The 14,752-nt window shown below is 45.7% G+C and overlaps 2 protein-coding genes across 8 annotated transcripts in view; one reads left to right on the top strand and one right to left on the bottom strand.

The window, feature by feature from the left end:
• pepd (peptidase D) overlaps positions 1–14,752 on the top strand; it is a 101,490-nt gene that overhangs the window by 3,196 nt on the left and 83,542 nt on the right. The gene's annotated exons all lie outside the window — the stretch shown is intronic.
• LOC138744996 (carbohydrate sulfotransferase 8-like) overlaps positions 1–14,752 on the bottom strand; it is a 28,718-nt gene that overhangs the window by 4,389 nt on the left and 9,577 nt on the right. For 3 of the 7 annotated variants that reach the window (XM_069901988.1, XM_069901989.1, XM_069901986.1), the window contains exons 2-3: positions 8,670–9,263; positions 104–138 (exon numbers count right to left, since the gene is read on the bottom strand). In XM_069901988.1, coding sequence (XP_069758089.1) covers positions 104–138; positions 8,670–8,778 — 144 coding nt within the window. In that variant the 5' untranslated portion in view covers positions 8,779–9,263. Of the gene's footprint in view, positions 1–103; positions 139–3,479; positions 4,808–8,669; positions 9,264–14,752 lie in introns of those variants that run through there. The other 4 variants (XM_069901993.1, XM_069901992.1, XM_069901990.1 and 1 more) reach the window with 3 other exon arrangements.

The following is a 14,752-nucleotide window of genomic DNA, read 5'->3' as shown; positions in this document are numbered from 1 at the left end:
CTTTCCCTCACCCACTGTCTTCCATCATGTTACTCCAATGCTCTTCACCCCTTCACCTATCCTGTTCTATTTAACTGAGATGTCACAATTAACCAGCACTCACCTGCATCTCTCCTGGATCCACCTGAACCTCAGGCTCTGAAATGAAAGGAAATAGTTTGTTAGAATAACCATGTATCCTAGTAATACTGCACCCTACACTCTTTTACTGTCACGCCGCGCCTTGCGCTCCGTGGCCCACTGTCACGCCGTGCCCTGTGACTCACCAGAACACCACACTCTTACTGCAACTCAACATCCTGCACTTCTGTCTTGATATTGCACTTAAGTATGGGTTGGCTTGCCTGGATATCAGGCAACACAAAATTTTGCACTGTATTTTGGTACACATGACAATAAACAATTCAACTCCATATCTTTCTGTCTTTTGTCCCCTTCTCTTGGAATGGGGAGTGATATTTGTGATCTCTCACCACTGTAACCTCTGGAAGTCACTGAGATATGGAACAACAACCAGGAGTGCTTCCATCTCTTCAGTTATTTCTGAACCCTTGGGTGTAGGCTTTTGGGACCTGCCCTCAATCCAAATGCGTAGTGTTCCCCACTTTGGAAACTTGTGCAAAATATTGGTGTAAAATCTAAGAACGAGGAGCAGGAATTGGGCCATCTAGACCGTCGAGCCATCAATAAGATAAAAACACACAGTCTGATCTAAGGCTCCACGGGTTTTCAGCAGTTGGTGCTCTTGCATCTTAGCTCAGGGTCGACCATCCCCGTAATAAATTCAAAAGTATTCTGGGTCATTCTAAGATACTCATGCCACTGTTGATCATTGTATTTCTCAAGTACTTGAACCTGCAGTCTCACCCTTCTCAACATTCTTCTGTTATATATCTCTTCAACAAAATAAGCAAGCATTTTCTCCAGCGGCTAATCAGCTCAGCTCTGCACTCCTCAAATTCCTCCAAGGTTATACACAACATATCAATGAAAATATGCGACCAATGAGCAGGTGGACGCTCTCTAGTAGGGTCTGTTATTGTCCGTACCAGCTTGCATATGAGGACGTTGATAAGACCTATCTGTCAAATGACAGAATCACACATTTTCATAATAGACAAAGTGATCAAATTTATGTCTGCCATTGTAGAGAAGGATTTGATGTCACTTCCACCTAGTGCATGTTACGTCACTCAGGACATTTCTGGAGGAGAAATGAATCCCCTTTCCCCGGGGATGCCTTGTAGTGAATGTGAAAGGATGTAGATAACCGGTTAACACTGGTCCAGTGTGAAAAGTATAAATGGCTTCTTAACTGGTTCATTGAACAGCCAATCTACTGGTTAGCTAGTGTGAAAAGGACTAGAAATGTTGGAGGAGCTCAGAAATGTCAGTAGTTCATTTTTACCTCCCCTGAATGCTGCAAGACTGACTGAGTTCCTCCAACATTTGTAGTGCTTTGACTGCAATCAGTGACTACAGACTTTTGTGTTTCACTCTGCCATTCAATAAAATCACGGCTAATCTGGCTGTGGACTCAGCAGCATCTGCCTCCCTTTTCCCCAAAACCGTCAACTCCTCTACAGTGCAAAACGAACCTCACTGTGAGGCAGCCTCTACTGTTTTCTTGGGCAGAGAATGCCAGATTCACCACTCTGGGAGAGGCAGATTAGCTGTCATTTCCTTGTTACTAATTCTCTAGTCTGACTCTCCAGGAGGCCGCTCTCAACCTGAACACTCTCCTTCTGGGCAAACGTCCATGGAAGTCCCTGCTGTCTGTTTGCCAGGTTTCACTTAAAATTAATTACTTCCTGTTAGCTTTTTAGTCTCTTTGCTGGATTCTGCAAGATTTCCAAACCTCTGGTCTACCACCAGCCTTTACTGATGTGTTTACTCTGTTACCATGGAATATTTGTTGAAATTAAAACAATTTTGGTGTTTGCAACCAGGTGAAGACTATGGGCAAGTAAATACACATCAGCGTGGTCTGGAGCCTCGGAAAGTCAACTATAATAGAACCATAGAACATTACAGCTCAGAATCAGGCCCTTTGGCCATTCTAGTCCATGCTGATCTATTTTCCCATGACCTGCACCCAGTCCATAGCCCTCTATACCCCTCCCATCCATGTACCTGTCTAAATTTTTCTTAAATGTTAAAATTGAGCCCACCTTCACCATTTCAACTGGCATCTCATTCCACACTCCCACCTGTCTCCGTGAAGTAATTCCCCCTTGTGTTTCCCCTAAACTTTTCCCCTTTCACCCTTAACCCATGTTCTCTGGTTTGTAACTCACCTCCCCTCAGTGGAGAAAGCCTACCTATATTTACTCTGTCTATAGCCTTCATAATTTTAAATACCTCTATCAAATTTCCCCTCATTCTTCTATGCTTCAAGGAATAAAGTATTTCATTCTTTATTGAACTAAAGCGGGATTTCTAATGAAGAGCTGAAGTCTGCAGTAGTAGGTCAGGGGAACTGGTCAGCAACATTGTATATTGTTCTGCTAGACCACACTCTATCAATCAGACCCTCTCTTCCTCTCCATCCCTTCTCCACTCAAACCCTCATCTCTCTTCCCCTCTTCTAATGCACACTCCCCATTCATCTCATACTCACTACACCCTCTCCCTCTGCTCCATTCATCCCTCCCCCTCACACTCTCCATCCATCCCTACTCCATTCAGCCCATCACACACCTGTTAGATTGTTGGGCAACAGGCTGCATCATTCAAGGGGAGAGCTACTCACTGTAACTACATAGCATAGTAGTTAAACCCATTCTCTCTCTTGCTTGCTCACCCATTCAACAAATAAGGCAGATCTTCTGCCTCCATTCAGTTCCCATCCTCAGTTAGTCACCCATAACCAGGGATATATTCAACTCCATTTCAAATGCAATCAGTAACTGAGTGAAGCACTTTCTCCCAGATGTGCCACTTGTTTTTTGGGCAGTGACTTGAGAGTGGCCTTAACTACTATGGTATGTAGATACAGTGAGTAGCCCTCCCCTTGTACAATTCAGTCAGTTGCCTAACAATCCAACAGGTGTGTGATGAGCCAAATAGAGTGGAGGTGGAGAGTGAGGTAGAGTGGGAATGGATGGAAAGTCTGAGGGGGTGGGATGGATGGAGCAGAGGGAGAGGATGTAATGAGTATGAGATGAATGGGGAGTGTGTATTAGAAGAAGGGAAGAGAGAGGAGGATAAGGGGTTGAGTGGAGAAGGGATGGAGAGGCAGGGAGGGTCTGATTGATAGAGAGTGTGGTCTAGCAGAAAAATGACTATCAGTGACTTCGTTTGTTTTTATTTTTTTTAATTTAGACATATCGCACGGTAACAGGCCATTTCAGCCCTTGAATCCATGCTGCCCAATTTACACCCCATTATCCTACACCATACATTTTGAACAGTGGGAGGAAACTGGAACCCCCGGAGAAAACCCACACAGACATGGAGAGAATGTATAAACTCCTTACAGACAGGGTGGGATATGAACCCTGGTCTGGACCCAATCGCTGGTGCTGTAAAGGCATTGTGCTAACTGCTACGCCAACTTCACCCAGGATTACTGTCTTTCCACAAATATCCTGTAACAAGTAAGTGCATGTTGGAGAGGTCATTTCTCATTGTCCTAACCCTACAGAATGGAGGACAGAGTCCTTTCTCTGACAACAGGACATTTCTATGTCTATGCAGCAGTGGATAGCCCAGGTTTCCATCTGGGTCTCATGTGCCATGTTGTCACACACTCACTCAGCGTGTTCACATGTTGTTCATACTCTCCCTCATTTCAAGCCATTTGTACACTTGGAAACATGATGTTTGGTCATAGAAAATCGGGCACCACACGATTCCAATACCGCCACCCGGGATCGAGTCCATTACTGTCTGTAAGGAGCTTGTCCGATCTCCCCATGTCCGCGTGAGTTTTCTCTGGGTGCTTCGGTTTTCTCCAACTTTAATTGGTCATAATGGGCAGCATGGGTCAGAAGGGCCTGTTACTGTGCTGAATCTCTGAATTTAAAATAGGAACAGGTCATTCAGCCCTTCAAGCCTGCCTCACCATTCAATACAATCATGGCTCTTCATGCAACCTCAGTTCCCTATTCCTGCTTTCTCTCTAAGCCCTTCGATGCCTCAGCCAGTAGGTCACCATTTAACTCCCTCTGAATATATCTAATGGTCCTCTCTGTTTGCAGAAACGGCTTGTGACCAGCTGGGGCCCAGGCACTGACCCATGTTATCCCACTGGCCACAGCCTGTCAACCAGATAAGGTTAATGCTCCACTTCTAACCTATTAACCATCTCTCAGTGCATTGCCCCAGCTCCATGACTGCTAACCGTCTGTGAAAGCCTTCCAAACACATCTAGCCATTGGTTCCCTCAACCACAGGATTCAAAGAGCGTTGACGCTGATCAATCAGTGTATTCATTTCTCAGTGGAGACACAAGACTGAGATGCTGGAATCTGGAGCAAAAAACAATTGGGTAAAGGGACTCAGCGAGTCAGGTGGTGCCTGTGGAGGCAGAGGGATGGTCAACTTATTAGGATGAAACCCTGCATCAGGACTGAGTGGTGGGAGGGGAGAAGGAGATGGTGTGTATAAAGGTCAGGGGAGGGACAAAGGATAGTAAGTGATAGGTGGAACCAGGCAAGGTGGAGATGATGGACAGATGGAACCAGAGATGAGGGATGTAGCCTCGCCTCTCATTCTCCGCCAATACACTGAGGTAAATTCAGGATACCAGCTGTTCCTGTCTCAGAGATATGGTTCCATAATTCACATGACATCCCCCCCCCCCCCACCTCTTACCTGTCCTTGCATGCCCATGAAATATAGAGATGCAGACCACCCCACAGGAGCCAGTACCCAGAGAGCGTCGGATCCATACTGAGGCCATGTGTGTGCCAGACGAGATTCACTCATTTAGCTCAAAAATATCACAATGTTAAATTCAAAGCATCACCGTGATGAGGTAGGTGAAGAATGAGTAATAGGTGAGATAAATCAGGGCATGAATATGAAGAGAGATGAGAGAGGGATTAGGAATCTGGGGACAGTAACGGTACAGGGCCCAGTTCTGTGCTCCACACTGTAGGTAAGCTGTAAAGACTTTGTGATAAATCATGTTGCTGTCCTGCACAGCTGTAGGAATGTTAGAGTTACCCAGTTAATCTGCTTGCAGAAGAACCCTTCTCACTGCATGAGGTGTAACATGGCAATTAAACTTAAAATGGATTGAATAGTTTATTAGTACGTGACAATAAACACTTCCACTGGATCTCCTCATAACCTCTGAGGTGTTTATAATCATGGAAGGTGTAGACATGACATAAAGAGAGAAAGACTGTACCCATCAGTGAGGACGTGGAAAACTTTGTTTTGCCTGCTATCCAGGAAAGTTAACCAGTACTTAAGTATGGCAGGTCATACAATAATGAAATTAAAGTGCAGAGTGAGGTGTCAGTGGGCATCAGATATTAGAGAAAAATACAGCTCCATGCTGACTATTGCCCAGACTCACAACCCCATTGGCCCAGCCTTACAATCACTCTGGCCCACATTAGCGTCACCTTTGGAGAGGTCCATTTGAGAGTCTGATAACAGCAGGGAAGAAACGATGCAGTGGCATGTTTTTCTTTTGGGTCAGTGCTAGTTATCAACCTCACCAACTTTGCATGTAAGGGTTAGTCCTGAATGGGCTATTTGTAATTGTAAATGGGAAAATTCATGAAACCTTGTTAACTGCTGGTAAACATTTGCCTCTATTATACATAACTGTGTGCTGATTATTGGGAATCAAACGTTCTCATTTATCACCATCTCTGGTAGTACAGCAGTCAGAATGGAGGGTGGAATCAAAAGGACAGAACTGCTTCAGTCAAATGGTGACAGCTATCACTTTGGATCTTCTCCAGCATCTCAGAGCAAGCAGAACAGATGGAACCACTTACTGAACAGTTGCCATGATGCTATGTACCAGAAATCATTTTGAATTTAAAATAAATACATAATATTTCAAGTTAAAGGGTAATGTAGGAAATTGTGAACAGGATTAAGCACTTGAAAGAGGACAAGAATTATAGTTTAAGGGTAAAATCTGCATACAATACCGAAATTACACTGACCACAGCTTACAATTTCTACAGAACATCTCTGGTAATTAAGATATATCATTGATGGAGTGCATCTTGTTTGTGTTGTGTGTAAGGTGGATGTTTGTGGGGTGTGCAGGGTGGGTATGGGGGCTTGGGGTGTGTAGGATGGGGTGGAATGACTGTGGAGTGTGTAGGGTAGATGTGAAGTGGGTGTAGGGCCTGTAGGGTGAGGCGGCTGTGGGGTATGTAGCTCTTCTACCAACTGCCCTGTTGTTCCAACTACCTGACATCACATTCTTGATTGACAGAGTGTTTCCGTGAGACAGGCTCCCAGTATCCTGGTGTAACCTCACTGACTCTGGGAATCCTTAACCCACAGTGGCTCAAGGTGGAGGAGCATTTGGGATGGAGCGCAGACCCGCGCCTCTCTGATGGGATCTCACAGAAGCCCATTGAACACTTCAGGGGGAACCTTCCCATCTCATCGAGTACCCCTGTCCTGTCAGATACCCATGCCCTATCCCATGATCACACGCAAGCACTTAGAATTCACAGATCCAGAGTGGAAGCAAGTCCATTGGATCCTGAGGGACAGGTGAGGAGATGAAGATAGCGGTCTTGCAATATGTTGCTATGGTAACCTTCCCAACAGCCTGCAGTAATTGGCAGAGAGAGAGAGAAAGAAAATGGAGAGGGAGATGGAGAGCGATAAAGAGGAGAGAGAGGGATGAGAGAAAAGGGAGGAACAGAGAGGAATGGAGAGATGGAGTGAGCAAGAGAGGGAGAAGGAGAAAGAGAGATGGAGAGGGACGTTAGGGTTAGGACACAAATTGCTGGGGAAACTCAGCAGAACATGCAGCCTCCATGGGAAGTGAAGGGTAGTGGATGTTTTGGGCCTGAGCCCCTGGTCAGGAGTGACTTGGAGTTACCCCAGCATATATACTGCACTGGAGCCCAGCATCCATGGGAGTCTTGTTCACCTCCAGGAAGTGTGAGTGAAGGATTCTCACCAGCAGCAGGACCTTTTAAACTGAGGATCATTGAGGGTGTGAATTTCCCTCCTAGATGAATGGTGGCAGCGAGCAGGTTCCTCTGCCCTTGCTGCTTGATATTGGTGCTGTACCTGGACTGCACCCTGAATCAGATTAAAACCCCTTTGGTAATGCAAACTAACCCTAACACGACCTCCTCAGTGAATCAGCAAGGGACAGAGCTGGCCAACCTCGCAGGCCTCAAAACAGTTCAGCCCCTCCCTCAATGAATCAGCCAAGGCCCACCCCTGAAGTACACACACACACAGAGTGAGGGAGAGGGTGATATGGAACAGGGCCAATGAGCCCTTTCAGCTGACTCTGCTGCTAACCTGTTTGCCCATCTCCTCTCATCCTTTTTTTTGCCCACATTAGGTGTGCATCCACTGCTTTTCCTCTTTAACTGTCTATCTAAATGGCTCTTAATTATAGACCACCTCCTCTGGCAATGCATTCCAGATAGCAACCATTCTCTGTCTAAAACAAACGTATCCCTCAGATCCCCTTGAAATCTCCCTCTCACTGTAAACCTGTGCCTTCCTAATTGTGATACCATGGGAACAAGGTTCTGTCCATCCACCCTATCTGTGTCTCTCAGAATCTGATACACTATTCTCAGCCTCCTTGGAGAACAAGGTGAGCCTGTCCAATCTCTCCCATGTCCTCCAGTCCAGATGCCTCCCTCATGAGCCTTCTCTGCATTCTCTCGAGAGCAACCACATCCTTTCTTGACACAATGTCACAGGCTGAGGGTAGGAATGCATGCTGGGATAGATGATCTTCCACCATCACAGTGAAGGCAGAGCAGGCTCAAAGGATGTGCCCTGGTGTTCCTGTGTTAGTGCAATATGAGCTTCACTGAGTGTTTGACCTGCATAGTTCCTGCCCTGGGAGTGTGTGGTGGAACAGTGAAGAGGGAGCTTCACTCCGTGTCTGACCTTGGGAGTGTTTGTTGGGACAGTGTGGGGGGTCCTTCACTCTGAGCCTGCCATACTCGCCCTGGTCATGTGTGATGGTACAGATCTTACAGACATTGGGAGGATTCTCAGCTTGTGATGTCCCTCTGGTTCTAGAGCTGCAGAGGTGATTTATGGCTGAACTAAATTAAATGTTTAAATATATCTGTATGAGACCTGCATTGAAAATTTGGGATGTATTTTAAAGGAATATCAAATGTAGGTCAGTTTGAGTTGTGCAGCAACGGGCATGAGACCTTTTGTTTCCCAGCATCTAACTCCACAGGTTCTAAATAGGCAGCTCCCCTCGCACATGTTTAGCTATAATCACTGAAATGAAATTCTCTCCGCATCTGACTTGCAGACTAGGGAAACATTCCAGCTATCACAATCGTTTGGCCAATTCCATGATTCCTTGCACATGTCCCCAACTTTAACATAGAGTCTCCCCAATTGGAGGGAGCTCCTTACTTATGCCTCTGTTCTGGGTCTGCAGACTGTTTACTGAGGAAGTGAAAGGTGAAGCGGTAGCTCAGGGTCACCTCCAAAAGATGGAGTAGAAGGAGAGGAATTCTTACCTGTGGACTCCTGATGGGTCACCTCCATAAGATGCTGAACATGGATCACGAAGAGCATGCCCAGCATTCCAAACAGGACAATAAAGGAGAAAAGATACGACAGCCTCATGGTCACCACTGCAGGAGATCGGGTCCTCACAGGCTCAGGACCAGAAACCAGGCAGCTCTCCGCTTCTCTCCCTCTCTCCTCCTGCACCCTCTCCCTCTCCTTTCCTGTCCCTTTCTCCTCCCTTAACCCTCTCACCCCTTCTCCTTTTTCTCCCTTTCACACTTTCTCTCCCACTTTATCTCACTCTGTCTCTCCCATTTTCTGTAGTCTCTCTGACTCTAATTGCACTACTGCTCCAATTCCTTAGCCTCCCTCTCTCAGATGATCTCTGACTCTATTCTTATTCTCTCTGTCTCTCACGTTCCATCTCCCCTCTCCGTCTCATTTTCTTTTATTTTCTGTTTCTTGCTGCTTTGTCTCTTGTTCTCTTTGCCTTTTATTCTCTCACCCTCTCCGTCTCTTGTGCTCTGTCTTGCCCTGTCTGCCTTTCACCCTCTTGCCCTCTCCGCCTCTCACCCTCTCCGTCTTCTTTGGCTTGATGTCTCCTGTACAAAATGCAGATAAAGGAAAATTAAATTCTCACACATCAAGGCAGGCTGTACGTCACAGAATCTGCATATGATGCACATGCACTTTTTGAAACTGAATCTCATTATTCTAATTTCCTTCAGCTCATGAACTGTGAGAATCTCTCCAGTTTCAGCATCTGTTCGGCTCACAGCTCCAGAGGGTGTCTCCTGTGAAACACTGGAGATGTAGGACATGCAATGCTATTCCGTTACTTCCCTGCAATGGGAGAGAAGATCTTATGGAGAGACTGGCCAATTCCAGAGTATTACCCGTTCATTACCATCCAGACAACTCAAGAGGGCAAATTCTCAATAAGTGTGATTGGCAGTGGCAGAGGACCAGAGATGATCATTATCTGGAACCCACAGCTGGAATTTGATTTTTTTTTAAATTTAGACACGCAGCACAGTAACATGCCATTTCAGCTTACGAGTCCGTGCTGCCAATTTACATCCAATTACCCTGGAATGTTTCGAGCAGTGGGAGGAAACCAGAGCCCCCACACAGACACGGGGAGAACATTCAATCTCCTTACAGACAGCGTGGGATTTGAACTCTGTCCCAATTCCTGGCACTGTAAAGGCATTGTACTAACTCATGATTCCAGCTGAACCTCTCATTTAGATCCCAGATCCTCTTACTCCCACCATCTTAGATCTGGTGCTGTGCAACATGACAGGTAAAATTTGTGATCTCAGAAAGAGTGAACAGTGTATGTTTAAATTTTTCATACAAATGGAGGATGCAATAGTTTGATCCCAAACCAGTGTATTATGCCTAAACAAGGGAGACTACATCAGGTTGAGCGAGGAGATGGCTGATGTGAACTGGGAACAGAGGAAGATTTTCCAAAGAGATTTTCCACAGAGCTCAACAAAAGTATATTCCAGTTAAAGACAAGTCAGCAAGGGTGGGGAGAACCAGCCTTGGATAACTAAGGAAATAAAGGAGTACAGCAAACTAAAAGCTCATGAATACAAAGTGGCCAAGAGTAATGAAAAACTGGAAGATTGGGAAAACTTTAAAAAGCAACAAAGAGAGGCCTAGATAGGGTGGACAGCCAACTCCTTTATTCCAGGGTGACGATAGCAAACACCAGAGGAGATCTGTTTAAGGCTAGTGGAGAAATGTTTAGGGGTGATGTTAGAGATGAGTAATTTTTTTAAAAAACCAGAGAGTGGTGGGTGCCTGGAATACATTGCCAGGGTATAAAAACAGATTAAAAAAAAGGTTTTATAATTAAATAAAGCGGAGAAGTGTGGCTGAAGTGAATGCAGGTCTCTGGGAAGATGGGGGGGGGGGGGGGGTGGAATTAATATTAGGTAATGGCTGAGGTGTTCAATGCCTGTGTTGTGAGGTTAAGGTCAGGGTCAAGGATGCTGTGATCAGCACCAGCTCCAGCTGCTGATAAATCATGGGAGAGCTTCTGAGAGGGACTATGACTTGTAATGAGCAGAGGATTGGGAATCAAGGGCTCAGAGAGGAGGCAGTGATTAATGGCACTGTAACCCCTCATCGATCTGCTTGCTAAAAAGCCACTTAGATCCTGGATTCTAAACATATTTAAATTCAATCAGTTTATCTGAATGGAAAATGGAGCCAGAGGATTTAATTATTAATCATTGGAGCAAGTTTAAGAAAACATCCAATTCACACATGAAATGATCAGATGCGGCACACACAGCGGGGTCAGGCCCGTGTGCTGAGGGTGGATTGTCATGAATCTCAGCCAGCTGGGGTGGGAGCTTTCACTCAGGATTGGGATCTCTGGCTCAGTCCCGGCCCAGGGTGGGGGGGGGGGGGGGGGGATATCTCTGGGTCAGCCCCGGCCCAGGGTCGGAGATCTCTGGGTCAGTCCTAGCCCTGTCTAGGGTAGGTCTATTAATCAGCCTGGCCCACGGTGGGAGTCTCTGGCTCAGTTCCAGCTCATGATGAGGGTCTCTAGATCAATCCCAGCTCTCCCCAGGGTGGGGGCCTCTGGATCAGCCCACCTAGGGTGTGGGTCACTGGGTCAGTCCTGGCCCTGGGTGAGGGTCTCCGGATCATTCCAGGCCCAGGGTGGGAGTCTCTCTGTAGAAATCACACGCTCCCACTGTCAGACTGAGTGAAGTTCCCTCTACACCATCCCATCATACGCTCCTAGGTCAGAGACAGCACTGGTTAGATAGAGTGAAGCTCCCTCTACATCCCATCACACACTCCCAGTGTCAGACACAGAGTGAAGCTCCTGTACCTGCTACCTGAAGGTGGCAGTGAAGGTATTTGATGATAGAAGCTGCTTTCTTAAGGCACCACCTCTTAAAGATGTCCTTAATGGAATGAAGACTAATGCCCATGATAGGAACTGCATGAGTTAAATTATGTTTTAATTTGAAAGTGTTGTGAAAGTTGCCTCAAACACCACTATTGTATTTGCTTTCACCAGTACCCAGCAGCCTATTCCAGGAACGCAGAAGTGTTTTGGTTCAGGTAGTACTAGAAGGTTCAAGAGCCTGATAGCAAAAAGAAAGCTGCTGGAGAAACTCAATGAGTCAAAGTGCAGCAGGCTGAGGTCAATTCACTGAGATCGTCCACTGTTGTATTTCAGAATCAAGTTTATTGTCATGAACATGTGTCATAAAATGTGTTCTTTTACAGCAGCAGATTTTAAATGTTTAAAATTTAGACATACAGCATGGTAACAGACCCTTTCGGCCTTCGTGCCCATGCCACCCAAATGACCTACGACCCAGTATGTTTTGAAGGGTGGGAGGAAACTGGAACACCCAGAGAAAACCCACATCGACACAGGGAAAATGTACAAACTCCTTACAGACAGCGCCAGATTTGAACCCCAGTTACTGGCACTGTAACTGCCCTGACACTTCTATATTGCATAGAGTGAAAAATTACTATAAGTTACTATTCTGTAAATACAAGATAAAAAAAACAATAAATAAGTCATGTAAAAAAAAAGAGAAAAAGTGAGGTAGTCCCCTTGGGTTCATTGGCGGAGGAGAAGCAGTTTTTGTCATGTTGAGTGTGTGTCTTCAGGCTCCTGTACCTGCTACCTGATGGTAGCAGTGAGTGGGTAGTGAGGGTATTTGATGATAGAAGCTGCTTTCTTAAGGCACCATCTCTTAAAGATGTCCTTAATGGAATGAAGACTAATGCCCATGATGGTGTTGGCCGAGTTTACAGCCCTCTGTAGTCTGTTTCTGTCTTATATTGGTACCTCCATACTAGACAGTCATAAAGTACACCTGTAGACATTTGCAAGTCTTTGATGACACACCAAATCTCCTAATAAAATATAGCCCCTTGCGAGCATCATTCATGATTGCATCGACATGATGGTCCCAGGATAGGTCTTCAGAGAAGTCGATACCCAGGAATCTGAAGTTTCTTAACCTCTCCACTGCTGACCCCTCGATGAGGACTGGTTTGTGTTCTTTTGGCTTCTCCTTCCTAAAGTCCACAATCATTTTACTTATGTTGAGTGGAAGGTGTTGTGACACCACTTAACTATCTCACTCCTGTACTCTTCCTCGTTACCATCTGTGATCTGCTGACAACCGTGGTGTCATCAGCAAAGTTATAATGACATTTGAACTCTGCTTAGCCACACAGTCATGGGTGTAGAGAGAGTAGAGCAGTGGGCTAACCATGCATCCTTGAGGTGTGCCTGGATTGATTGTCAGTGAAGAGGAGATGTTACTGATCTGTACTGATTGGACTTCCAATGAGAAAGTCAATGATCCAGATTTTAAAGCTTGCTAACCAGTACTGATGATGCTGTTGAAAGCTGAGTTATAATTAATTAAAAGCAGGTATTGTTGTTGTCTAGGTGATCCAGGCCTGAGTGGAGAGCCAGTGATTTACATCTACTGTGGAATGATTGTGGCAGAGGAAAATTGCAGTGGGTCCAGGTCTTTGCTTAGGTGTGAGTTAATTCCTCTCAAAGTATTTAATTACAATAGATATGTGCTACAAGGTGATAGTCATTCAGGCAGCTGACTCTGCTCTTTTTTTTTTGGCACCAGAATAATTGATACCCTTTTGAAGCAGGTGGGAATCTCCATCTGCAGCAGTAAGAGATTGGAAATGTCTGTGAACACTCCAACTCGTTGATTCGCACAGATTTTCAGTACCTGGCCAAATATGCCATCAGGACCTGATGCCTTGTGAGGGTTCACCCTCTTGAATGATGTTCTGACTTTGGCCTCTGAAACAGATATCGCAGGGTTGCCAGCTTTTACAGGGACTCTCACAAGTACAGTTGAATTCTCCTTTTGTGCCAGATTTTGCACTCTATTGTTTCTCAAGAGCCCAATAACTGTTGTATATAAATTTTCTTTTAACTAATGAGGTGCTTGACTTCAGGTAGCAGTGAAAAAGAAGTTGTGACCAGGGTGAAGAGGGTCCTTTATGAAGTTCACTGCCTTCTTGAAGCAGCACCTAGATGCCTTCAGTATAAGAGAAGCTGGAGCCCATTATGGGCTTGGTTACATTGGGCACTTTCTGCAGCCTTCTATGTTCGTGGACACTCGAATTCCCAAACTAAGCTGTGATGCTTTCAGTGTACTTTCCACAGCACACCTATAGGAGTTTGAGGGAGTATTTGACCAATAGGCCAAATTTCCACAAACTCAGATGCTGGGTCTGGACAATTGCTTTGGGCAGACTAGAGGAATGTCTCACTAATAGCCTTCCTGAAGCAGTTGGTTTGCCTCACTGCCTGACCCTTGAGCACAGAATCCAGTGCTACAGCTGTTTTGGTGAACCTCAACAAATGGTGCAGACACACAGGAGACTGCAGACCCTGGCATCTGAGCCAAACTCAACCCTCTAGAGGAACTCCATGGGAGAGAAAGAATGGTCGGTGTTTCAGATGAGAACCCTTTATCGGGACTGAGAGAAGCTGGTACAGGAACAATGTAAAGAGAACAGGGTGGGAGGGATGCGGCAGGGACCTGCCATGAGATTGGCCAACCAGGCAGAGATGGAACATGTCCCTCTGCATGTTGATGAGGGGAACAATGTCTCTCTTGGTGGATTCTGACATGCTGCTAACTTCAAAGTCCAGCTGTAAAACAGGAACGTGCAGACACCATGATTGAAGTAAAATCACAATTTTGGAGAAACTCACCAGGTCTAATAGCCTCCCTACATTTTACTCATACCTTGATGAAGGGCTCAATCCCAAAACTTTAGTTATGTATCTATATCTTTGCTATATAAAGTACACTATTTGTCCTGCTGAGTTTCAAAGTCCAGCTTCCTCTTCTGGGCCCATCCAGTCGAAACAACCAAGAACAACTCAAGCAAAAAGCTGACTGCCCAGAACCAACTGCTCTTCAGGTGCTAGGAGCTTTCCCGGACTGAACACTGCCAACTGACAAAGTGATGAGGAACACATTGAACCAAGGTCCTGTGGACCCAGGCAACTTCCCAGTCTCTCCTTCCACTGGCCATTGAGCCCTGC

This window comes from Narcine bancroftii, chromosome 10, assembly GCF_036971445.1.
Source record: "Narcine bancroftii isolate sNarBan1 chromosome 10, sNarBan1.hap1, whole genome shotgun sequence".
Taxonomy (NCBI): Eukaryota; Metazoa; Chordata; class Chondrichthyes; order Torpediniformes; family Narcinidae; genus Narcine; species Narcine bancroftii.
This window is presented reverse-complemented; position numbering and strand designations above follow the sequence as displayed.